General features: G+C 41.2%; 1 protein-coding gene across 1 annotated transcript in view; it reads right to left on the bottom strand.

The window, feature by feature from the left end:
• PNPLA7 (patatin like phospholipase domain containing 7) overlaps positions 1–26,693 on the bottom strand; it is a gene marked incomplete in the record, with an annotated part of 4,152,928 nt that overhangs the window by 544,264 nt on the left and 3,581,971 nt on the right. The window contains 1 exon segment of the mRNA XM_044064320.1: positions 22,655–22,803. Within this exon segment, the coding sequence (XP_043920255.1) occupies positions 22,655–22,803 (149 nt within the window).

Raw genomic sequence — 26,693 nt, 5'->3', positions numbered from 1 at the left:
GGGCATCTATACAAAAACTTGCAAGTCCTCAGGTATCTCAGTGAACCTATCAGGTTTCTTTTCTGCAAGGGACTGAGAGTCAAGAGCTACAGAAGCAGCAGAAAAGGTGTCCAAAAGGGCAGCCAAAACAGGAGGGACAGCCAACAGTATGGGAGACTATTTGTAGGAGCTTATATTACATTTTCTGAATGTCAGCGACCTGGGAACAGTCCCATTTAAAAAAATCCATCATGCAGGCAATAGTATCCCCAAAGGACAATTCTTCCAAGGTGGAGTCAAGACTCAAGGAATCTTCATCATCTGAACCACAGTCCAGTGGGGAAGGAATTTGGCAAGAAGAATAAGCCAGAGATTTTTTCCAGAATACAAATCCTCATCCCAGGAATCCAATTCCCTAGGTCTCTTAACAGAAGTTGAAGACTGGAATACCCCTTGAGAAGCCTTCAATGCCATTAAAGCATTAAACAGATTCTGAGTAAAAATCCTGCCATTCTTGCTAGGGATCTTTAACAACAAAGGAACTATGTTTATTCCTGTTTCTTTTTCTGCAGGACGTCCTCCCTAAAAACCCTTGAAGGTTCAGAACCTTGATGAGATCCAATGATGGTGGTAGTTATTTCCTCACTTACTAAAATCTGAGGAATCCCCCCTTGGTCCTTTTGATATCAGCTAAGGTTCCCCCTTAATATCAGGTGTAGACTTTGGAAAAGTCTCAGAGGACATGGGAGAATGTAGATCTATGCTGGCCTCCAACAGGGTCATGGCAGACAAATCCAAAGTAAGCACTAGAGAGATGTCTGTGAGAGGCTGGACAGTAACCGGACTGAGCATAATCATTTTGGCCTACTTCCTGGCATACAGCCGGCCATCAGGACAGGAGGATTCCACCATAGTACCCTCAGCCAACAGCTTAAGTTGTTGGTTCTCAAGATATATAGACAAGGAGAAGAGTTGACTACATATGGTCACGAAAAGCACTCAAGAAAAAAAGACAGTGGTCGTGATGGTCTTCATGGGGAATCTGCCTACCACACTGACATTTTCCGTTCTTGGAAGACATTAACACAAATATCAAACAAAACAGAAAAAACAGAGAAGAAACCCCAATGAGACACTTATATGAAAGTGGCTTTATAACCAGCACAGCAGAAGGGTGCTCAGACTGGCAGCAAAGAAGTTCTGAGGGTTTGCATCTGTACATCACCTTTATGCCCCACACCCTGCACGAGGTGCATACATGTGATGTACAACACCTATAAGGCCTGAAGGCTTTGGTATACCCGCCAGAAGTTGGGCTATCCTTGGCGGGAGATCCTGTATGTAAAGAATACTGCAACAGCAATTTGATCAAGAAGCAAGTCTCTGGTGTAGATCATAGGGTAAGGGTGTGTATGCTATATCGTTAAGAAGCATGCGAGGCTGTACATGCACGCATAAATTCCTGACACATGTATTCCCTAGTGCCATTTAAAACAAGCAGCCATAGAGAAAGCATGCGTAATCACAGTTGTTAATCTGTATATAAGCTACTTAAGTCAAAGTCAGTAAGTCTCTATAGTGATGTGTTTGTATAAAATAAAGCGGCTTGAACAGAACCCACAAAGACTCTTTTATCATGTCCTAGACACGAAAGTGACATGGTGTCAGAACCGGGATCAAAGAGAGAAGAATATTCAGAGCCATGAGGTGCAAAGCAACAGTGAAGGTAAAACCGAAAGAAAAGAGCACAAACATAGCCAGAAAAAATCAAAGGTAATGAGAAACAGCACAAATTATTTAATTGATACGAAAGATGAAAAAGGGGCATTACAAGGGCACACACTGCATTATCAGGCAAGCGAAAAATATGAAAATGTTGTTAACTAGAGAAAATGTGTAAAATAAAAGTATTTGATGAAACAATTAACAGTAAAGCAAAACGAGCGTGTTTAAAGCAAAACGAGAATGTTTAAAGCAAAACGAGAATGTTTAAGGCAAAGTTGGGTATGTTTAGAGTAAAACGAGCACAACAAAAGTACAGTGGGCATGAAAGGGGTTTAAACAAGCAAAGTGAATATAACAATAAGAAAAGAAAGGGCACGTTAAGCAAAAATAAAGCAAGGCGACTGTGTGTGTTTTGGCAAAGTTTGGGCATAACTACGACTTCGTATTGCATTAAGGACGTAACTAAATTTATTCGAAGTATCTCAGAGTGTGTAAAAGTGCTTACAGTGTGTGTGTTTATTACTGTGCATGTATTTCAAAGAGTTTACTGTGTGCAAAGTGCAACTATACAATCAAAGTACAGCCATTTCTAAATGTTTCTTGTGCTGGGTGTGTCTATTCACAAAGTGTCGCCATTACAGAGTGATTCTTTTACTGTAAAGAGTTGCCTAGCAAGGTACCTCCATTTTGGGGACATTTCAGTGTGCTGTATGCAGTTATTCGCAAAGTGCAATTACTTTGAAACATTACTGAGTTTAAGGCAACTGATGTTCGATTTATTCGCATTGTGCAGTTACCCAACATGTTTCTTACACTAAGAGGTGTTTTCTTGTAAAAGATGACATTACAAGAGTATTACAGTCCTTGTGAGTTATTCAGTCACATTGTAAAGTTATCAAAAGTTTCTTAAAATGATGGTAAATAACTTTAGCAAATTATGATAAATGACTCCAACATTTTCACCTTTCCAACGATATTACGAAAGTACCAAAATGGCCGAGAAGTTTATTTTGCAAAGTCCAGTTATTTGAAAGTACTACAAGTTTATTCATTCGCATAATTCCAAAAAGCCCAACGAAGGTATAAGTTCAGAGTGCAAAGGCATTGGACAATTACTGGCATTAGTTTCTGGCATATGTGCATGTGTGTATGTTTATGCTTATTTGCAAAACCCTTCGCTGGTATGTGTTACTATGGCAGACGGGTTTGATCAGAATATTGCAGAGAATTTGAGAATATTTGTGCAAGAGTATGATATTTTTATACAAGCAGCTTATGCAGATAGAGATGCATGCACCAGGACATTCATTTTGCTAAACCTAGCAGGGTTAGAGGCCATAGAAAGAGAGCTTTCATTTGTGCATGCACCAGCAGTATATGAAGGAGAAGGTGCAGATCGTCAAATTGATGTACAAGCTGAATCAAAGGAAGAGCCCGATTGTTTGAAGCGCAAGTTCAGAGAAATCTGTAACCCCCAGACAAATATTACATTAGAGAGGCATTTGTTTTACACAAGACTACGGGAAACATTTGTAGCTTGTATAACTGACTTGAGAAACAGAGCTAAAACGTGTCGGTTTGGTGATTTAAAGGATGAGCTGATAAAGGACAGGCTTGTAAGTGGTATTAATAGTGCTGCGGTGAGAAAAATTTTACTTTGTGACAGTGATTTAACGTTGAGCAAAGCCATAGAAAATTGTTAAATCCATGAGGTGACAGAAAAATAGACAAGTATGCTTGCGAGTGACAAGTGCATGGTTAGAGTTGGCTCCAGAGCACATACAAATAGCATGCAACACATGGGAAACAAGCACATGCAGATAGTATGCAACACACGGGAAACAAGCACATGCAGACAGTATACAACACATGGGAAACAAACGCAGGCCTAAGCACGTGGCAGCTACAGGGTTTCCAAAAAAGGCAAGAGGCTTTCCAGAAAGTTCTAAGAAGGGTGCAAGCACCAGCTCAGTGCAGTACAAGCATGAATAAGCAAAACCGAAACCTAACTTTATTGTTAACTGTCATAACTGTGGTGCAAATCATGAGTCTAAAAGAGAGAAGTGTTTAGCATACAGTCAGCAATGTTGCAAATGTAAAAAATGGAACCATTTCCAAAAGTTTTGCAAATCAAGTAAGCTTCACGCAGTTGTAAAGAAAGGTTGCACAAAAAAGCAAGTTGATCAAGCAGAGTCGAAGCAGTTAACTTTCTATGTAGATGGTGTATCACTGCTTGGTGAGAGAGTTGATGCAGTGAAATTATTGACAATAAAATAAGTCTTTTGAACTGTCGGGATTAATGGAAAATCCACTGACCTCAAAGTAGACACTGGTTCAATTTTTGGATTGAACTGGATTTTGCAAAGTGTAATGTTATATCAGCAGACGGATTCACTTTAGAAGCTCAAAATACTGAAATCTCGAATTTCAGTATCTCGAGCCCAAGAAGTTGAGTCCACAAAACAACGAAAACTGAAAACCGCGAAATTCAAAACCTGGAATACCAGAGGTTTTGAATTTCACAGTTTTACTACATACACACACACACATCCACCACACAAACACACAATCACTCTACTGCATGAAAGCAGGGGTGCAAGGCCCCCTGCGCCCCCCCCCAGGTGGGGGGCTGTGCCCACCTCTCCACTTAAATATTCTCACTCCGAGGTCGCACTACATACAAACACACACAAAACACCACCACACAAGCTACTTTCTCTTTGCGCACACACACACATCACAGCAACAAAACACACACCACAGCTCCTACCCAAACCCCTTAACACACACACACACACACACTTACCTGAATACATGACCATAGCGGAACTTTAGAAGCGCGAAATTCAAAACCTCCGGTATTCGAGGTTTTGAATTTTGCACTTCTAAACTTTCGCTATTATGTGGATTCGGCTTCTTGGGCTCGAGATACTTAAATTCAAGATTTCAGTATTTCGAGCTTCTGAAGTGAACCCCAGCAGGCACATTCACTAGAGTGAGAACCAACAAGCAACTTAATGTAACCATTAGTGCGAGACTTGTTGCTTACAGAGGTGAAAAAATTCAAACTGAAGGTTCAGTGACGCGTCCAAGTTATTTGGCTGAGAACTGTTACAACTTGTTCTATGTAGTCCGAAGACCAGTGCAATCTTTATTGGGTCTCAAAGATAGTTTAAGAATGAATCTACTTTCTTTTGCTAAAGAAGTTCATCATATAAGTGCATTTCCGAGTTCTAATTTCTCCAAAGCCATTTTCTCAGAGTATGCTGATGTTTTCCATGACAAGTTAGGCAAACTTCCAGTGGAGTATTCCATGAAGTTAGACCCAGAGGTCACTCCAGTAGTCAGACCAGCAAGAAGAGTTCCCATAGCTATGCAAGGTAAAGTTAAGGCTCAGTTGGATAAAATGGTGCAGCAAGGTGTGATTTGTCCAGTCAGAGAACCACATGAATGGGTGTTGCCATGGTAGCTGCTCATAAAAAAGGCTCAGACGAAATCAGAATATGCAGTGACCCAAGAGATCTGAACAAAGCATTAAAAAGACTATCATCCAATGTGCACAGTCGAATAAGTTGCAGCTATAATACTGAATGCCACTGCATTTTTTGTTTTGGATGTAGAGAGTTAATTCTGGCAAGTGATGCTTAATCGCAAATCCTCATTTCTAACTACTTTTGGTACTCTGTTTGGCAAATACAGATTCCTTAGGATGCCATTTGGAATAAATTCTGCAAGTGAAGTTTTTCAGCGTGCAATGGAACAAATTTTTTCAGATCATCCTTGTGCAATAATAGTAGACAATCTATTGGTTGACAGTAATGGTGAAGGAGAGCATGACAAAAACCTCAAGAAAGTTCTAGACAGAGTACATGAAGTAACCTTGAAACTCAATCCTCTGAAATGCAAATTCAGACTTCAAGAAGTTACGTTCGTAGGTAATTTGCTTACGAGTACAAGCTTGAGACCAGACCCAACCAAGCAAGCAGCTATTCTTGAAATGTTGGCAGCACACAATGTACAAGCTTTTACAGCATTTCCTGCCTGGGTATGGCCAACTATTCAGGCAGATTTATACCAGGCTTCAGTGAGTTGACAGCACCTTTAAGAGAGCTAACATGCAAAAATGTTGCATGGTCATAATTGGAACAGCACCAGAAGGCATTTGAAAATCTCAAGAAGGAAATTGCCGCCCCACCTATGTTACAATACTATGATGTGAATAAACCAGTTACTCTTTCTTGTGATGCTTCAAAATTTGGTCTTGGCACAGTTGTACTTCAAGAGGGCAGATGAATAGCCTGTGCATCTAGAACACTCACCCAAACTGAGATGCAGTATGCTCCAATTGAGAAGGAGCTTTTGGCAATAGTATTTGCATGGTCCAATTTTCTTGATTATATTTATGGTCAAGCTATTCAGATTGAAACTGACCATCAACCTCTAGTTACTATGCTAAAGAAGCCTATGCATTCTGCTCCATTGAGATTACAAAGAATGATGCTCAAATTGCAAAAGTAGAACTTCAAAATGGTCTACACAATAGGCTAATTGCTCTATCTGTCTGATACCTTATTCAGATAACCCAGAAATACAACAGAACAGCTTGACGCAGCAAATTTTGACTTTGATGTGATGTCAGTGCATAATTTTTCCACCACTAGACTTGATGAATTAAGAGATCACACTCAGACTGGATCCAATTTTACAGAAGCTCAATCACTATATTAATGTTGGATGGCCGTCAAAGCAATCTAGTGTACCACCTGAAGTGCAAACATATTTTCCTTACAGAGATGAATTGTTAATGGAAGATGGTATTATTTTCAAAGGTCCCAAAATTATTGTTCCTGCTTCCTTACAACAAGAATATATTCAGATTTTGCATCATGGTCACCCAGGGTCTACATGCACCAAGAGAAGAGCAAGACAATTAGCATTTTGGCCTTCATTATCAAAAGACATTGATAGAGTTCTTTCTTCTTGTTCAGTATGTAATAGTACTAAATCGCATTTGCAAAGAGAACTGCTTCAGCTAAGTCCAGTTCCTAAACTACCTTCGTCTACTGTAGCAAATGATATCTTTGAATGCAACAATCAACACTACTTAGTTTTGGTAGACTATTAGTCAAATTGGTTTGAGACTGATCTATTACCTAATCTTACATCCACTGCTGTTATTACTAAGCTGAAATGTCATTTCTCAGTTCATGGTAGTCCACACAAACTTTTTTGTGACAATGGTACTCAATTCACTAGCCAGTTGTTTCAGAAATTTGCAAAAGACTGGGACATTGTAAATGTCACTAGTAGTCCTGAATATCCTCAGTCCAATGGTCTAGCTAAACGTGCAGTGCAGAGTGTAAAGCAGTTACTTGAAAGATCATAGCATAACAATACCGATGTGTTCTTGAATCTACTTAATCTCAGAAACATACCCTGTGATGATATTTTTGGCTCACCTGCTCAAAGACTACTTTCCAGGCAAACTAGAACTACGCTACCTATTTTTTCAAGTTTGTTGCAGCCTAAATCTAAGAACAATAAAACCATCAAGGTTCAATTGTTTAACAAGTGTAATACCCAGAAAACTAGTTACAACAGATCAGACAGATTACTTCATCTGTTCAGGAAAGGAGAGATGGTACAAATTCAGACAAAAAAAGGTTTTGATAGAACAGCTCACATTACAGTCATCTCTGCCAAGCCGAGATCCTACTTGGTAAACTCCGAGGGTGTAGAGTATAGGAGGAATCACAGACATCTTCCAGTACCGGAATCATCATCATCCTCACTGCAATCACAACATTGTTTCTGTGATGCAGACTATAAATCTAAGAGTGAATCAGACAATGTTTCCAGATCAGAATGTGCTCAAGATTCTGATTCCATTCCAAAAAATGATTTGAACATTCCACAAGTTAATCATTTTGCAAAAACTGTTCCAGTCACTAAATCTAATTCCCAGTTTTATGTCACATGTTATAGATGAATATCTAAGCCTAGTGTGAAATATGCAGCAATGTAGACTTGATTGTATATGCATGTATACCTATTATCTTTCCAGGAATATGTTTTATTCCTCAGTCAGGCATGTTTTCTCATAACAATCCCAACACGGATAACCCAGAAATGGTCTACAGTACTACGTGAGCTTTAATGTATGAACTTACTTTTACTAGTTGTGTGTTAACCTTCTCCATTTTCTAACTGTTCATTAGTATCAGGGAGCCTCTGTCATTCCTGAATTTGGCCATAAGGTCCAAATAGTCAAGTGCCTATAAGGTTAGAGTTCTACATCTGTTTATTTTTTTCCCATACCTGTCCAGGAACCTTGATTTCTTATCAAAAGCTAAACCTGTCAAGGAAATACACTTTCTGAACAAAGAGATACAGACAGAATTTGTGAAGGGGTCAGACTTTTCACTTTGTTGATACCTTGTCTTTGCTGTGGAGACTTGTATAACCTCTTTGCTTTGCTGTGTTCTGGAGGTTGTACATCTAGATGCAGACCCATCCTTGTAACATTACTGGGAATTTTGAAGAGAAGAGGGACTCTGACTTTGACTCTAGCATCCTCGTTATTTCCATGCACTGTCCTTCAGGCAAAAGAGGGATCATTAGATGAAAAGCTGAAGAACTCTTCCATAAAACCTATGGTCTTGAGTGAGATCATCATCACCCAACCCAAAGACTAAATTCAAAAGACTCAATCTGGGCTATATAAAAAAATTCTCTTCTGTTTTGTTTTCTTTTCTCTTCTCTTCATAGACCCTCGGGGGAACTGGTGAAGATCCACGTCTCTCTGCAAACATATACTGGAAAGAGAGCTGATCAACACAGGTACTAGATGTTGCTTGGCTGTTTCTTGTGCAATAGTGACATATTCCCAGTAAAAAGTTTCCATACTTAAGAAAGGGAGAATAAATTACAAAATATCTGCTACAACACTCTGCAGTGAGTGAAATCTCTTTTATTGTTGTGACTACTGACTTATCCACTAAAATGCATTCTGCGTCAGACATCTCTTTTTACTTACCTACAATGCTACTTGCAATTTTTCTGATGCACTAACAAAGGTGTTGCTTTACACATTTAGGAGCATACAACAGCGGCTGGTTGCTCTCTTAGTAAATTTGTGAATAGTTTCTGATAGGTTCATAGTAAGTACTAGGCTATTGGACCTAGGGTCTATACAAGCCTAGCCATAACAATTCCCTGGATATTTCTTCCATAATATTTACTTCCCTAGACCCCTGTCTAGCAGGGCAACTGACATGATCCCCGAGGTGAATTTCGTATCTCCCATCCAATCCTCAAAGCTCCTTTTGAAGAGGGCCAAGGAGGTGGTCTGCTTGACATGTATAGGCAGTCTATTACAGAGTATGGGGAGTCTCTGGATCAGGAACCTATCCCTCCAGCATGTTTTGTTCATTGTGATGATAAGGTTTAGATCCCTGGAGCATGTGGCTCTGAGGGATTGGGATTTCTTAAAGTGAAGCATGTCCAACAGCTCAGGATTTGACATGGCCTTGTATGTTAAGCAGAGATCACCTCTGAGTAGACGATATGCCACAGAGTATAGCTGGAGTTTTTTTTAGATGGTCAGCATAGGGCATCTGCTTTAGGCATGTGATTCTTTTAGTGAGGTATTTCTGCGGCCTTTCCAGCTGTTGCAAATGTCTTGTGAGGTACATACCAAATGGGGCATTGTACTCTATATAATGGGTCTAATGAGGGATGAGTACAGTGCGAAAATGACCTTGTTTTTTTGGATGAAAAGCCCTTAGTGATGAGGTGTGCCACATAGAAGGATTTCCTGACTGTTGTGGTGATGTGGTTATTGAAGATGGTCATTTTGGGAGTTATACAGGAAGAAACACCATCCTTACAAGAACTTGTCAAAAATGTGTAAATTTTTACTAGAATTTAAAATACCGTCCCTAATTTTCACATGTTCATCTGTTACCGTATCACTGTTTTGTCCTTCCTATATTTGTCTCTCTCCATCTTTTCTGCCTTTTCTAACTCTTATGCTTAGAAACCTCCTTTTTTAGACCATTTATGTCAACAGATTTCAAGCAAATTTGGTAAATTAAGACGAAAAGAGCATTTACACATCCTAATGTGATAATCTTAATAAGTTTCAGACAAGTTTTAGGAAATTTAAATATTCTGATTAGGCTTTAAATAAAACAAGCATGGTACGTAGTAATCTTTATAGGTTCATAGGTTCATACTAGGCTATCTGCCCTAGGGCATTTATAAGCCTAGCCAGAATGTGTTTGGCTTTCGCCACCCATTTTAAATTTATTTTGCTATGCCCTTTTTCGAGGTTAGTATACTGTGCCTCTGTCTAACAGTGACACAGAAGTGATACCTGGGTTAAACCTACAATCTCCCATCCACTCATCAAGATTCCTCTTGAAGAGAGGAAATGAGGGACTCTGCCTAACCTGGACTGGGATTTTATTCCAGAGTGAAGGGAGCCTCTGGGTTATGAATCTGTCCTGCTATTTGTCTACCACAAACTTTTTTTTTTATGGATTTAGGGAAGAAGATATAACCATCAATGTACAGAACAAGAATGTTAACTAGTATGTTGAAAACTGTCAAAATAAAAAAATGAAGTCCATGAGACAGTCCAATGGTTACCTTTGTGAGGCACTATGTAGTAAACAATTGTCTGATGTGACATGAGGGTCAGTGATCTTCAGACTTAAGAACAATACAGGACACGCATAGGACTCCCGCACTGCCTGTGTTAGCACCCTCAAAGGCAACAGATCCTTGCAAGGATGACTGAAAAAAAATCTATTCAGCTCGGAGGAAACGGAAGGTGGGTAAACTCTATTATGTTTTACTGTTAGAGAGACCTTCCCTGAAAAATATCTTGGCAATTTAACTGCTAAAGGGATTCTACTACCATAATGAACTAATTCACTGACAAATACTTACTTAAGAAGAAAAGAAAGGTCAAAGGGGCACATGTGACATTGAAAATTCTGCCAACAAAAGCAAAATACAGAAACCATCCACACAGTTCCAAATTCTGATGATCCAATAGGCTTACATCATACCTGCCAACCACATCTAGAATTTCTCTGGAAGCAGGAGCATCAAAACCAGCACTCTGACTAAGCAGGAGCATCAAAACCAGCACTGTGACTAAGCAGAGCATCAAAACCAGCACTGTGACTAAGCAGGAGCATCAAAACCAGCACTGTGACTAAGCAGGAGCACCAAAGCCAGCACTGTGACTAAGCAGGAGCATCAAAACCAGCACTGTGACTAAGCAGGAGCATCAAAACCAGCACTGTGACTAAGCAGGAGCACCAAAGCCAGCACTGTGACTAAACAGGAGCATCAAAACCAGCACTGTGACTAAGCAAAACGTCAAATACATTATCCAAAGGCTGACATTTTTAAGTCAAGTTCAGGATCAGTCAGAACCCCCTTTACCTATGCTATCTTTGAGATAAGAAATAGGAATAAAACCTTATTCCAGATTCCCTTGTGAATGTTTGCAAGATATTGCTGCATGTCATAGTGGGCGATGAACTGCACCAGTTATTTGAATATAAAAAGAATTACCTGTGAAAGTAGCACCAAGGTGGATCCTTGAAAAATGCAAGAGAGGCACAGGAAGACATTCTAAAGAACACTTCAGAGGGCTTACATGAGAAAGGAATTACAATGGAATACGTGAAAGCTGTAGCAATGAACTAAGACTCACAGAGAAGCCTTGTTGCTCAAAGTTTCAGAAGGAATGATAAGTTTAAGTATGCAAGTCAAAGAAAGTTGAATCTGGACAAGAGTTTGGGGATAAAGGCATTACACAGTGAACCACAATTAGACGTTTTAAATTTTGTTTGTGACATAAATAAGACATGTTAGTGAAATATCTGCCTCAGAGGATCTTCCATGCTCTGGAACAGGTTCCCCATCCATATAAAGCAGAGTCCACCAATAACCCTATTTAACTGTAACCTTGACCAATAGATGTAAAACGGGAAATTTACCCCAGGTCTGCCCCCCCATGTCTCTGACAGAGGCAGACAGTAATACCCAAACTAATATATCTCTCCATAATCTCTAGAAATTTCTCCTCCTAATAAATGCCCACAATACACTAGGTCACAACTGGGTTGGATTGCATGGCTAGGTAAATGCCCTTACAGTTACAGAAAAAAGCAACGAGTATTGAATTATATAAAGAACTTTAAGTGGCAAATGTTGCAAGAGACATATCTGAATATAAATGTATTCATTTATTTACTTGCATTTGTTTACCGGGATGGTCCAGCTGTGCCAGAAGTGCCCATTTTCAGTGTAGTCCCATGGAAAAAAAGCTCCACTTATAAGACATTTCACATACGATACAGAATTTACATTAATAGAGACATTTAGTACATAATATTGGCAGCTTATACAACTGGTGAAAAAAACAGTACACAAGTAATCATTCTCAAATCAAAGGTATTATACAAGCAATACAGAGTATATGCATGAGAACATTCCATATGTGTAGTTTTCAGCTAGCATAATTTATATAGGACATCTCATGCAGTGGGTGCAAAGCAGATATAAGAACTAATTAAAGATGAGCTACTTAAAATTTTCATACGTTTTGGAGGTGTAATAGCTAAGCGAAAGGATATTTGAGTCTTGTTGCAGGAATCAACAAAGTTGGTGGATAATATTGCAGATATAAGTGGTGGTATGATATTAAGGTAGGCTGCTAGAATACCTGAATGTCTCGCCTGAATGAATGAAATTAAAATGAAATAAGCATGTGAATCTGACAAAGAAAGGATTTCAGGATGGATATTCAGGATAATAAAAGGGACAAAGCAAAAATGGAGTAATAATAGTAATTTCAGAAGGACTACAATAGTGATAGAAGAGGAAAGAGGACAAAGGCAGATTTGTGGCAGTATGGGATTACTGGAAGGGAATGTACTTCTATGCCATCAAAAACTGATGCCCTGGAACTTAAGTTTTGGGCGAAATAATCAGTTTACAGCAGGGAATATTATTTATTGGTGGAGACTGGAACCTGATTTGCAATAGTGAGGGTAATATACAGGGAACCTAGAAGGGAAAATATAACAAAAAAGTGTACATTTCTGAATAAATCTAACAGAATGCTTGGAATGGAAGATGTGAATTTAATAGCAAAATCTCACATAGCATTTACACATTATTCCTAAAGGTACAATAAGAAGGCAATATTGAGCAGAAATCATATTTCACAAGAGCATATGCATGTAACTGAAATGTCTGACATATCCAATACCTACTTTAGATCAGGCACCAATAAAAACTAAGATTAAAATGCAGGATAATAAAGTGAAAATGTGACACTTGTATGTTCATACTTAAATGTTAAAAAAAAAAAGAATTGTAAGAAATGCACAGTTGAAATGATTTGAAAATTATTAGAGAAGGAACGTCTTCAAAAGTGATAGCTAGTGAGTTGGATACAAATGAAATGGCATTTAAAAGAGGACAGAAATAAAAGAGAAAGACGTGTGAGAAAGAACAGAATGGATTATTTAGAGGGGTGGTCAAAGGTTAAAGTAACGAAAATTAAGGGGAATCTCAAAGAACAGGAAGAAAAGGAGCAACTGCAGAATGCTAAAGGGAAAATAACATCCAGGAGTTTAGAAAGGTTACTGTTAAATAACGAGCTTTGGTAACAATTCTAGAGCGCACAAACTTTTAACAACAGCTTAGGCAGCAGAAAACAGATAGGGTCATAGCCCAACTTAGGGAGCCCGAGATAAGAAGTATTAGACATACTTGTGAAATGTTGTCAACAGAGGAATGTGGAAACTGAGAAAACACACACATGGCAATATTTACAGAAGAATTAAATATGTCAAGGTTAGAGGAAGATGAGGCTCAGCAATAAGAAGCTAAAACAGGAAGCGATAAGATAAAAATGGTGATGTACAATCAATGAACAGGGAAACGTTTAGGAACAGATGGTACTCCTGTGGAGGATTGGAAGCATGAGTGAAGAACGTGATGAATATCTGGAAGGGTTTGTTTAACTCATGCCCTCCAAGAACGTGATGAATATCTGGAAGGGTTTGTTTAACTCATGCCCTCCAAGAACGTGATGAATATCTGGAAGGGTTCGTTTAACTCACTACCTCCAATGGAGCTCTGGAAGCTTGTGCTTTAACTTCCAATAGGTGGAGCTTAAGGTTTTTGAAAGACTAAAATTATGTTCTTTAATTTCAAGAAAAATGTTCATATTTCTAGAACCATAGATGTTACTAAAGATGTGTAAATTTCAAACTCTTCAGCACAAAATGCTTTTATAGTGGTAGTATTCTTTAGATTCTTGGTCTTAAACAGAAGTTTATAAATTATAGTAAATGCAGTAACTATTATGTTTGCAATATTTTGTAAACAATTTACAATACAACAGCAACCTCTCAAGTTACACATACACTGTCATCGGGTTTTGTTCATACAGCTGAGAGCTTTCATATGAGACTAAGCAGGTCTATCTGCATTAGTTGGTTGTGGAGACATTTAGAAAAATATGAAATTTATGACAATATAAGTAAATATTATATGAGCAACAATTAATATCTGTTTACCTACACTACACATAGGTCCCATATCAATACAGTTGTGTTTGCCATTGTGCAAGCTTTAAGATGAAATCTTTCAATACTTTGCAAGTAGTATGGTTTTGGAATTATTAATGAAAATATGAACAATCAATACTTGATGCCTAGAGGTGTCAGTAGGATGTAACTACACAAGTACCTGGAGGCGTCACTCTGTTGTAATGAGTTAACTGTGTTTACAAGAGGATAGGGAAGTGACAACATCTTGGAAGAAAGCTATGGTGGCTGCACTAGTCAGAGGGTAAAAACCTTTCAGGCCCAGCTTCATATAGACATGTTTCAATTTTAAACTATGACTATAAAGTGTTTATGTTTACAGTAGCTTAGAGAATGGCAAGGGTGCTGCCAAAATTGACTGATATGGATCAGTGTGGATGTTTTTTTTTTTTTTTTGATTGGGAAGAAAACATTTGGCAACATTAAAAGAATAAAGATGATCCAGAAGGAAGCAGGATGTTGGCCAAGTCTCCATGCACTGAAAGCATCCAATACAGTCAGCTGGGATTTTATGAATAGAGAAACAACAGCATTTGCATTCCCCAATAGAATGACTGGGCTAATTTATGAAGGGTTGGAGGTAAAAACTGAGTGTAAGGATTACCACAAACAAGCTCTGGGGGGATACAGTAAGTCATACCAAAAACACCCTGGCTGATGTAATGACAGAACCGTTCCCCCGGAATGTCCTTAAAATACATGCTGGCCCTGGCAAAAAAACAATGAAAGACCAGGGCAGAATCAAAGTAGCTGGTAGACCAAGTGACAGATGTGATGCACTGGTAAGGATGTCTGGATGAAGTAAGGGGACACCCTTCCCCCCGCCCCAAACAAAAAGTTGTTGAGACACAGAAGGTAGGCAACTTGCATAAGTTGGGGGATTGAACATATACACAGAGATCATGGTTTGTAAAAATGAATCTGACAGCAGGCACATGATAAAACAGTGGAGAGAACATGGGCTTTCTGCATTTTTGCTGTGGGGAAAATACTGGTCATAAACAATGAGGGTAAGACTGATGTACATTCAATTTGGGTGAAGCATAAAACAGTAAAACACTGGATTACATTGGAGGAAAAAGGGCTGGGAGGTTCATAAGTGTGTACTAGGCTAATGGCCCTGGGACCTTTACAAGCCTAGCCATTGGATTACCCTAGCATAGTGCCACCCAACCTTAGTTCCCAGTGCCTCTGTCGAGTAGAGCCGCTGGTGTTATCCCCGGGGTGAATTTTCTGTTTCCCATTCACTCATCAAGATTTCTCTTGAAGAAGGTCAGCGAGGTGCTCTGCTTGACATGTATGGGAAGTCTGTTCCATAGCATGGGCAGTCTCTGGGTTATGAACCTGCCCCTCCAGTATGTTCTGTTAATTGTGGTAATGAGGTTGAGGTCCCTGGAGCATGTGGTGTGGCGGGACTGGGATTTCTTTAGATGTAGCATTTCTAACAGAGCTGGATCAGACATGGATTTGTAAGTCACTCAGAGATCGCCTCTAAGTAGGCGATTTGAGACAGAGAATAGTTGGGAGTTTTTTTAGTCTGTCCATATAGGACAAGTGTTTTAAGGCCTAGGATCCTCTTTGTGGGGCATTGTACTTGATGACTAGCCTAATGAGGGAAGAATACAGGGAGACAATGACCTATTTCTTCCTGGATGCAAAACCCTCAGTAATGAGATTGCCACATGGAAGGACCTTCTGATCGCAGTGGCAATGTGGTGATCAAAAGAGAGGCTGCTGTCAACCTGTGCTCCCAGATCTCTTATAATGCCTTCTGTGTTCAGTGGACTACCATCAATGCGGTAATTCATGGGAACCGGGTTTTTCCCAAAGGGGATGATGACACATTTTTTGGCACTGAGCTTAAGGCCATGGTTCTGACACCAGTCGTTGGCCACAGTGAGGCCATTCTGTAGGATGTCAACATCACCTGGGGAGTTAATACCTCCCAACTTGCAATCGTCTGCGAACCTTGTCAGCTAGAGTCCCTTCGTGTTGCCCTGAACTTCAGAGAAGTAGATACCAAACAGGAGTGGACCCAGGACCGAACCCTGTGGGACTCCACTCATGACTAATCTGCAGTCTGACTTGGAGTCAGCTACTTTCACACTGTGGGTTCTATCTGTGAGCCAGTTTGCAACCCACCTAGTGATATAGGGGTTGATGCCAAGCTTAGTGAGTTTTTCTGAGATTCCTGAGTGGGGAATGTTATCAAAAGACTTGGCCAGATCAAGGTAGGTTGTATGATCCACCTTGCCTTCATCCACAGCTCTGGTGACTGACACAAAGTCGTCGACCAAGTTGAGCAGGCATGATCTATCCTTCACAAAACCAAACTGTGTGGAATACAGAGTTTGAAGATTCCCTATGTCCTTGGTTTATTAGGTCCATGATGATGAATTCCATAGCTTTGCATATCAGACTCGTCAGGCTAATGGGGCGATAGTTCCCAGGGTCTGTAGTCACTCCTCCTTTGTGGAGAGGGATGACTGTAGCAGTGCGCCATTCAGCAGGGACAAAGCCTGAGGTGAGGCTGTGATTGAACAGGGCACACAGGTGAGGTGCCAATTCACTCTGTAGTTCATGTAAAACACAAGCAGGGATATTGTCAGGTCCCACAGAAGCTGTATTCTTGGCCTTGGACAGTGCCATTTTAATCTGTGCAGCAGTAATACTGGGTGCCTGGCAAGCTACTGGTATTGTGATTGGTCCTTTGGGGGAGAGGGGGTAGAGTTGGCACTGAATCTGTCAGCCAGTATACTGGCAATATCTGTTGGCTCGGTATAGAAGGTATCATTGTGCAGTAGCTCAGAGCAAATCTGAGTTTTGCCGTAGAGATTCTTTACATAACTTTAGAAGACCTTGTGGTTGTCTTTACTATCTGCTGCAATTCTATTTTCAAACCTAGCTTTAGAGGATATGATGAGGGATCTCAACTTTTTGTTGAGGCAGATAAGGGAGTTTTTTCAGTCTTGAGACTTCACCTTATTCCGCATCAGTTTCCTCCTTCTGTTGTAGAGTTTGTTTATGGCAGGGGACCACTAGCTTGGCTTCCTTTTTTGGGAGGAGAGAGTCTTGGCTCTATTGGGTATGGCGAGATCCATGTATTTGTGGACGTGTTCTTGCAGTGCATTGGTGTATGATTCTGCAGTCACGCAACTATTCTCCATTTGCATGGGTGCCGTGAAGTTAGCCACCTCTGTTTTTAGGATCCCAAAATTAGCTTTGGAGAAGTTTTCATGGTGGTTACCTTTGCTGGGGTGAGGTGGGAGGGATGTGGATTTCCAAGATGATTAGTTTGTGGTCGGATCTAACCAGGGAGGAGCTGACTATTGGTGTACAGCAACGGTCGCCCATGTTAGTAATGACCAGTCAAGGATGTTGCTACCTCTAGTGGGGGTAAGAACAAGCTGATCCAGGGCATTAGAATTAATGAACTCCAGGAAACGTTGGGCAAGTGTATTGGTACATGAGTAGTTTACCCAGTCAATGGAGGGATAGTTGAAGTCGCCTAGTAGGAGAGTGTTAGGGTGAACCCTAATATTCTCCAGGGTGCTTAGGAACGTGGAGTGCAAGTCTTGGGACATGGTTGGGGACCTATAGCAAGCTACAAACTGAATCACTGTCTTACCCAATGTTAGCTGCACTTGAAGTATCTCTGATACGTTATGTTGGGCCACCAGTCTGGAGGTGTGCGCATCCTTTATGAATATGGAAACACCACCGCCTTTGGAGCTTCGGTCTAAGTTCTGGAGCCGAAAGGTGTGGAATGAGTTATAATGTGGTAGTGCAGGGGTGCTTTCTGCTGCCTTGAACCAGGTCTCTGCTACAGCACAACTGTCAATGTTCTCCATTTTAAGGAGTGCCTCAAGCAAGTGCATTTTGAGATTTAGAGTTCTAACGTTGAGCAACACGACCTTCAGATTGCATTTGTTTGTAGCTGTTACGGTGGTAATTTGGCCTTTGGAACACCACCTAAAAAAGGCACTATAGTGGTGGCAACAGCCTTGGCCAGTATCCGGAAGCCCAGGGGTGACAGATGCAGGCCATCTCTGGCAAAGCATTGAGGTCTGTCAATCATGTCACCCCAGGCAGACAGATACTGGACCCCCTTAGAATAACACCAGAAACTTAGCCAATTGTTGAAATCAAACATTTTCTGCTTGTACTGTGGTATCATTCTGGGTGATGGTAGGATGCTGCTCAGGGCTAGGGTCATACCCGCCTGGGCTACATAATCCGAGAGCTCCTCCATCATGTCTCTTTTCATGTAGTCCAGGGAGGTACGTCTCAGGTCATTCACACCCACATGTACAATGACAGTCATATTTGTACCTGTTGTTGAGTGACCTGAGTGCATGCATTATGTGTCGGATCCTGGCACCTGGCAGACAGCTGACTGTTACTTTCTCCTTATTCAACCTAGTGAGTGGGACATCAGTGTGCCTAACTATCAAGTCACCTATGACTAGTGTGTTAGGCATGCTGTTTTGGCTTAGTGGCTTTGGTTGACTGGCACACTGTTTAGGAGAGTTATGTGTCTCGTGATTAGTGTTGTGTTGTGGTGGTGGAGTGTTATTTTTATTGACAACCTCCGTGATGGTGGGTGTGTGGTTTGTGTTTTTATGTGAAGGCAGTGCTGCTGTGTGTACCGGAGGGCTATGTGTTCCATGTGGTGTGGTGCAAGTGTTGACCTTCTCCTCCTGACCAGCTATTCCAGTCTTGGCTGGAGAGTGCGTGGTTTCCAATTTGGATATATAAGTGCATCTCTCGCAAGTCTGAATGTTGTAAGGTAAGAGGAGAGGGTTGTCAATGTACGAGGCAGTTGCTACATTGCCTTAGGATGCCCAAGTTCACCAGGTTAATAGGAGAAAGCACAGGGAACTGACCTTTAGACATGCCTGGTGGTGTGGGCATTGATAACAAGTACTAGATCTGTTTCCTTGTAGAACGTTTAGTGCTGGCAGCACTTGTGTGATACAATATTTGCTACAAGAAGTCTGGTAAAGTGCTAGACTAATAAGCTAGTATACGTGCAGGAGAGGAGAGAACTAGTTGATCTAAGGGAAAATTTGAAGAGAAGGCTCTGGCACCGCTCAGAAGCTTTCTAACAATCCTGGATACAGCAAGTCTGTATCTGGACTACACTAGTTACAGGAAAGGTGGCAAACAAGAGCAAACACGGGCTTTTAAACCGGAAAGTTGAGAGAAATGGAAAAACTGTCCAATCGGCCAATAAACTACAATTTCTGGGCCAAGAACCACTCCTCTTGTGGTAGATAGGCTATCTAGTGCTTACCACTCCCACTGATAAGCTAGAAGGCTTCCCTCCAACACAGAAAGGCTTGGGAGGCTCAGAAGCTTACAGTCTTGGACACAGCAAATCTGTATCTGGACTAGACTAGTTACAGGAAAGGGGGGAAACAAGCGCAAGCACAGGCTTTTAAGTCAGAAAGTTGAAAGAGATGAAGGAAACTGCCCAAAAGGCCAATAAACCACAAATCTGGGCCAGAAACCACTCCTCTTGTGGTAGATAGGCTACCTAGGGTTTACCATTCCCACCGATAAGCTAGAAGGCTTCCCTCCAACACAGTAAGGCTTGAGGGGGCTCAGGAGCTTACAAACAGTCCTGGATACAGCAAATCTGTATCTGGACTACACTAGTTACAGGAAAGGGACGAAACAAGTGCAAATGTGGGCTTTTAAATCAGAAAGTTGAGAGAGATGGAAAAACTGTCCAAACGGCCAATAACTACAACTTCTGGGCCAGAAACCACTCCTTATGCGGTAGATAGGTTACCTAGTGCTTACCACTTCCACTGATAAGCTAGAAGGCGTCCCTCCAACACAGAAAGGCTTGGTGGCTCAGGAGCTTACAAACAGTCTTGGATACAGCAAATCTGTATCTGGACTAGACTCGTTACAGGAAAGGGCAGAAACAAGCTTAGAATTTTTTTTTTTTTTTTTTTTTTTTTTTTTTTTATTAGTAAAGTGGAAAAGGAGAAAGCTGGAACAGAAGTTAATTCAAGGTTAAGAATCTAAGTGAGGTGGCCTTCATAAATGTTCTCTCTCTATTAGAATAGAATGAACTAATGACACTAGACTGGGAGAAGTGTCCCAGATCAAATATACAGTATGGGCAGGCAACTGCAAAGCCACCAAGTATAAGAACAAGACAACAATGGTGGGGGGAACTATCACAGCTACTAGTTGTAGCCACTAAATGAAAGTTTTAAACAGATAAAGGAGCAAGGAAACTCTAGAGAATGCTTTTAACTGCAAACAAATCAGTTATATAACACCTGACTAGAACACAAATACCTTGAAAAATCAAAAATGCACAGAAGAGCACGGATAGAGCACTCACAAACAGAAAATACAACTCTCAGTATGAAAAAGCAGTTTACAGTTAAGTAATTCAGTAAACATGCAATTAGAGTAATGAAACAGTATCTAACAATAAAAAATACAGTTAAAACAGTACATAAATTTAATGAAACAGTAAAAAAAAGCTTTATAACAGTGCAAAATGTAATAGATTAAATGTATAGCACAATTACAAGCATGATAGAAGTGCAATTCCATGAAATAAGAGTAAGAAATAACTTATTCTGCTCTTGGAATTCTAAGGAATTTCTGCTTAGTCTCAGTAATGAATCACAATCCACAGCCTGGTGAAACTAACAAAAGGGAATGCAAGGTGTCTGGGATGACTTCAGTGAGGATGAGAACTAGGTGGCCAAAGAAGAGGTTAAGAGACATCTGAAGGTTAAAAAATGTGTAATGAAGAGGGACATGTAGGGGCAAAGGATGACAGCACTCGGGGCTTTTAGTTCTAGTTTTGGTCTTGAGAAAAGGACAAGTCAAATGACATCAGAAATATTTGGCCTAGGGATCTAAACCTCTTCTGTAACAATAAACAAAATGGTTTGGAGGGAAGTTATATCTCACAGAGGATACCGCTGCTCTGGAACAGACTCCCCCATCCAAATAAAATAAAGTTCAATCATGTCATACTCAAGGATAATGACTTTACCCCAGAACTGCCCCTATACTACTAATAGACATAGACAGCTCCTTAAATGCTTTACCACATTCATGGGTTCGCTTAAATTATCTCTAATATGATTCCAGTTATTCTCATTAGGGATAAAATATAAATATCAACCATGAGATAGGTAAGGCTAATCTCTAACCAAATGAGCACAAAAAGGAAACTGGCTAAGCTTAAAATGTCCCACAAGGGCAGCTAGCCTACTATTTACTTGTGAACCTACAAATTTATAAACTTTTCTGTCTTTATTTCTTGTCTGCCATTTACAAAAGTCTCTTTTAGATGAATTACAACTTTCCTAAATCACTCTGGAAAAGAAATAAAATGTATAAATAAAATAAAAAAATCCTCACAATCTTCCATGAAGACAAAATAAATATCCAAGATGAAAAGTATACCCAAAACATATCCAACTTCTCCCCCGGTGTTTAATCCTTTGTTCCTACTGACCTTTCTTAACCTTTTTTCTTGACATAAGTCATGCCTACAAATACTAGCTATGTTCAAAGCCTAGGTTTTGTTGTCAAGATGTAACAAAATTGTATGTTTTTATGTACACTACATTTTGTTTACTTTATACCTTTTGATTATTGTAATGTGTGAATGAAAATTTACTGTTACTCGTGGAGCTTTTTTCTCCGGGCCTCTGCTGAAAAAGGACCTGTGTCCAGTCGAACTTTCCCGATAAACAAATGTTAAATAAAATAAAATAAATAAATAGATGAAAAGGGTGTGTGTGGCACCTGCAAAATCATTTGCATTTTTAAAATAAAATATGATTAGTAATCAGCAAAACACTAAACAAATTTTCCTTACTTACAAGACATTTTTTATATCAGAAAGCAGTATGTAGTATCACCAAGATCCAAAAGTCTGTGAATGATCAACAAACTACTGAAATACAACAGAACAACAGCTGACTTCAAGTGCAAAAAAACTGATCTGAATAGTTGGTACAGTCTGTTTCAAGTGGGCTCCCCCAATGGACAGAGTTTGAGATGACAATGACTCATGCATGCACATGCTCATCACACTGTTACAAAACTTTGGACCAAACCACCTTGCATCCTGCAGCAATAATTCTTATAGCTGACATCTGAATTATTACTCTAAAGCTGTGCAAACTAAATTAAGTATTACAACCAAACACAGTCAGATCATGCTCCTTACAAGTAGTTTTGGAGAGGACAGTGTTTAAACCTGAAACACTGCCAGTGAATCACAGTTCATATTCTGAAAAGAACAGGCAGATTACCTTGACTTTCTCTGCTAACGGGTTCCATCTTTTCCAAAGTAACCACCACCCAGACAGGGAGTCCCCGTAGTTTGTAAGATCAGTCTCATCTCGGCTGCCAACATCGATGGCAATCACTACTTTTGCTCCCATGGACCTGGCAACATCCGCTAATGGACAAAAAGTCATTATGTTCATTAATCAGGACTACATTTAAAATACAACAATCCTTAAAATAATAAAAGAATAGTTTTCACTGCCCAAGCAAGTTTCAGTCATAGAACCTCCCATTTGTGGAAATGAGTTAAGCAGTACAGCATTTAACCCAAACCAGTTTGATGCAACAGAGTGGGGAGAAAAAAAATAAAAGGAGCACACCCTTTCGTGTTTTGCCTTGTCCAGTCATAAGTTTTATCATCAATTTTTTTTTCTGCAAACTGAGACAGGCAGGCAGGGTGCCAAAATATGTCACTGATTTAACATTACAAAGAACTTCTCCTGGAGAACACAAATGAAAAACATTCAACAGTTCTGTCCACATCATTGCATACATTATCTACCTGCTGCCTGACAGAAAGAAAGGTTGTGTAAAATCTTACCATAACCAGAGATGTCCTTCTCTTCCATGTTGCAGCATTCTATATATGGGTTTACCCTTCTTCATCTCCAGTTCTTCCGGCCAGGTTTCCAAAGATTTTCATTCCCTCTGGGTGCATCAGACGTCTGATGTGGCAGCAGGAACGTGGGCCATAAAAGTAAGGTCTGCATGCACCAGCCCTCAGAACCTAAAAGAGGCCACAGTCGGAGCCAGTCCTATAAGAGCATAGCCTGTCCAGCATCACCCAGGAGAGCAAGTGCAGTCTGACATGAGGGGAAGGTGGGAGGGACGGAATACTGCAACACAGAAGAGAAGGACATCTATGATTATGGTAAGTTTTACACAACTTTCCTATGTCCTATTCCAATACTGCACTATTCTACATGTGGGTGAGTGCCAAAGCTCACTGAGGATTGGGGGGTGGTCTAGATGATGTTTCCAGGTATCCGTGTAGGATAGCCCTGGCAAACCCCGCAAAGGCTCTGTAGATATGGTCCAGTTTGTAGTGTTTGGTGAAGGTGTGCACTGAGGACCAAGTAGCTGCCTTAAGTATGGTGTTAATGTCTAACCCATTATAAAAGGCTCCAGAAGAGGCCATGGCTCTGGTGGAGTGGGCTTTGACACTGCCATGCAAGGTCTTTCCATGGTGTAGGTAGCAGAAGGAAATGGCCCTGAAAATCCAGGCTGAGATGGTCTGTTTGCTCACAGCTTTCCCCAGGGCTCTGGGGTGGAAGGAGACAAATGGTTGGTCAGATTTCCTAAAAGGTGTGGTTTTAGGAAGATAAAACTGAAGTTGCCTGTGGATGTCTAGAGAATGAAGTACTCTCATACTATCCCCCTGCAGGTTAGGGAAGAAGGTAGGCAAGTGGATGGCCTGGTTCAAGGACATGTCATTCACTACTTTGGGAGTGAATGACGGATTAGTACTGAGAGTCACCCTGTCCAGGTAGAAGACTAAAAATGGTGGTGTAGTCATAAGAGCTTGCAATTCTGAGACCCTTCTGGCTGAGGTCAGGGCTACCAATAAAACAGTTTTCCATGTGCAAAATTTTATGGGAGCTTTGTCTGCTGGCTCAAAGGGGCTTAGAGTGAGTTTTTTTATACATAGTTAAGGTTCCGGGGGGGGGGGGGGTTCCTGGACGGTCTCAAGTTCAGTACCCCTTTGAGGAACAGTTTAGTGGGGGAGTCTGGATGCAAGGGGGGGGGGGGTCCAGAAGAAGGCAGGCAGAGATAGCAGACAAATGTGCTTTCACAGAAGAGTATGACAGCCCTGTCTGCATAAGTTCACACAGGTAAGACGGGATGAGAGGAATATCGCTTTCCAGTGGCTCCAACTGTCTTTTGTGACACCAAATGGAAAACCTTTTCCATTTAGAGAGACAGGATTTCCTTGTGTTGGGTTTCCTGGCCTCCTGCAGGACAGTGAGCATGTCTTCATTGTATAGGTGTCTGAATGGGATCAGAATCCTATCAGCCACAGGGTGAGGTGCAAGGATTGCCACTGTGGGTATATCTGAGTCCCCTTGTTCTGTGTGATCAGGTCCACTGAAGGGGGTAATGTGTGGGGATTGCCCTTGGACAAGTGAAGAAGAAGAGGGAACCAGTGCTGTCTTGGCCAGTAGGGGGTCACCAGCAAAATTTTGGGCGAGTCCTGCTGAATTTTCAAACAGGACCCTTTGTATCAGTGGGAAGGGGGGGAATACATACAGGAATTTCCCCTTCCATGTCACTGAGAAGGCATCTGTTGCCTGGGATCTGGTGTCCTGGTGCAGTAGCCAGGAAGCTGCTGCCTGTTTATGGAGGAGGCGAACAGGTCTATCTCTGGAATACCCCACTTGTGGACCATAGTCAGGAAAACAGCTCTTTGCAGCATCCATTTGTGGTTGTTTGAAGTGGTTCTGCTTAGATAATCTGCCTGGGAGTTGTGCAGGGATGGGATGTAGGCTGCCTGGAGGGTGATTCCCTGTGAGGTAGCCAGTTCCCACATCTGCAGAGCTAGTCTGCAAAGGAGGTAGGACTTGGTCTCCTCCCTGCTTGTTGAGATACCACAGGACTGTGATGTTGTCTGTGAATATCTTTAGAGGGCCCTGCTCTAGGTATGGCTGGAAGTTCTGTAGAGCTAGGAGAATGGCCTTCATTTCTCTCACGTTTTTGAGGTCTTGTCTGAATCTGTTTGTCCACAAACCTTGTACCTTCCTTTTCCCCAGAGTCGCTCCCCAGCCCAGGTTTGAGGCATCTGTGCACATGGTTTGGGAGGGAGAGGGAGCTTGCAGAAGCAGACCTGGGTTTTGGACTACCTCAGCCACCCACCATCTCGGTTCCTGATGTAAGCAGGGGAGCAACGGGATCCTGAACTCCACTGGGTGGGAGTCTTGTGTCCACACCAACCGGAGGTACCACTGAAGTTTCCTCGTGTGCATCCTTGCTAGGGGCAACATAGGAATGGTAGCTGCCATGTAGCCTAGAAGTCTCAGAAATTGCCTTGCAGTCAGTTCTGTTGATTGTATAGCAGAAAAAAGGTGGTTTTGAACGGATACCACCTTTTCTGCTGGAAGAAAGGCCTTCATGAGGTCTGTCCTGATTCTGCAACCCAGGAAGACAATATTCTGTGTGGGGTTGAGGTGGAACTTTGGGAAATTGATAAAGAACCCTAGAGACTGGAGAATAACCAAAAGGTCTTGAGAGTGGCTTTGAAGAGTTTCCTTGTCTTTTGCCTGGACTAGGAGATCGTCTAGGTAACAGAATATCTGGATTCCCTTTTCTCTGCAGAAGGCGATGACCAGAGCGAGGTACTTTATAAATATCCTGGGTGCAGTAGAAAGCCCAAAGGGCAAGGCACAGAACTGAAAGTGAGCTGGCCCTGCCAGGAACCTCAGGTATTTCCTGTAAGCGGGCTTTATAGGTATGTGAAGATAAGCATCCTGTATGCCCAGGGTTATCATGAATCCTTGTGGAAGGATGAGTGGAAAGAGAATAGGTAGAGTGAGCAACCTGAAAGTAGGGACCTTTAGAAAGAGGTTGATGTGAGACAGGTCTAGAATTGGCCTCCATGGACCATCTTTTCTGGGTACCAAAAAGATTCAGGAATAGAATCTTTTTGTCTTTGTTTGAGCCGGAACTGGCTCTACGGTGCCCTGATGAAGTAGGGTTTGTAGAACCTGATGGAGGAGGGGTAGTTGACTAGGGGGAGGCTGTGGGATGCCCATCCTTGATGGAGGCATGATCCAGGACATGAATCAGTTGTCCTGTAGGATGGACAGGACCCATTTATCTGAGGTAAAGAGTGACCATGCAGGGTGACGGTCAGAGAGACGGGTAGAAAGGGGGGAGGATGGGGGGGCTGAAACTTTGCCAGGCAGTCAGACGCTACCTGCCCTATCAGGAAAGGGAAGGCCTTTGGCTGGAAGACTGAGATGGCCTAGTCTGAGGAGGCTGTCTTCTAGGGGGTCTACTAGACTGGGG

This window comes from Protopterus annectens, chromosome 2.part2 (assembly GCF_019279795.1).
Source record: "Protopterus annectens isolate FY-2018-M chromosome 2.part2, PAN1.0, whole genome shotgun sequence".
NCBI classification, from domain to species: domain Eukaryota; kingdom Metazoa; phylum Chordata; order Ceratodontiformes; family Protopteridae; genus Protopterus; species Protopterus annectens.
Note: the sequence above shows the minus strand (reverse complement) of the source record. Positions and strands in the feature narration are given on the sequence as shown.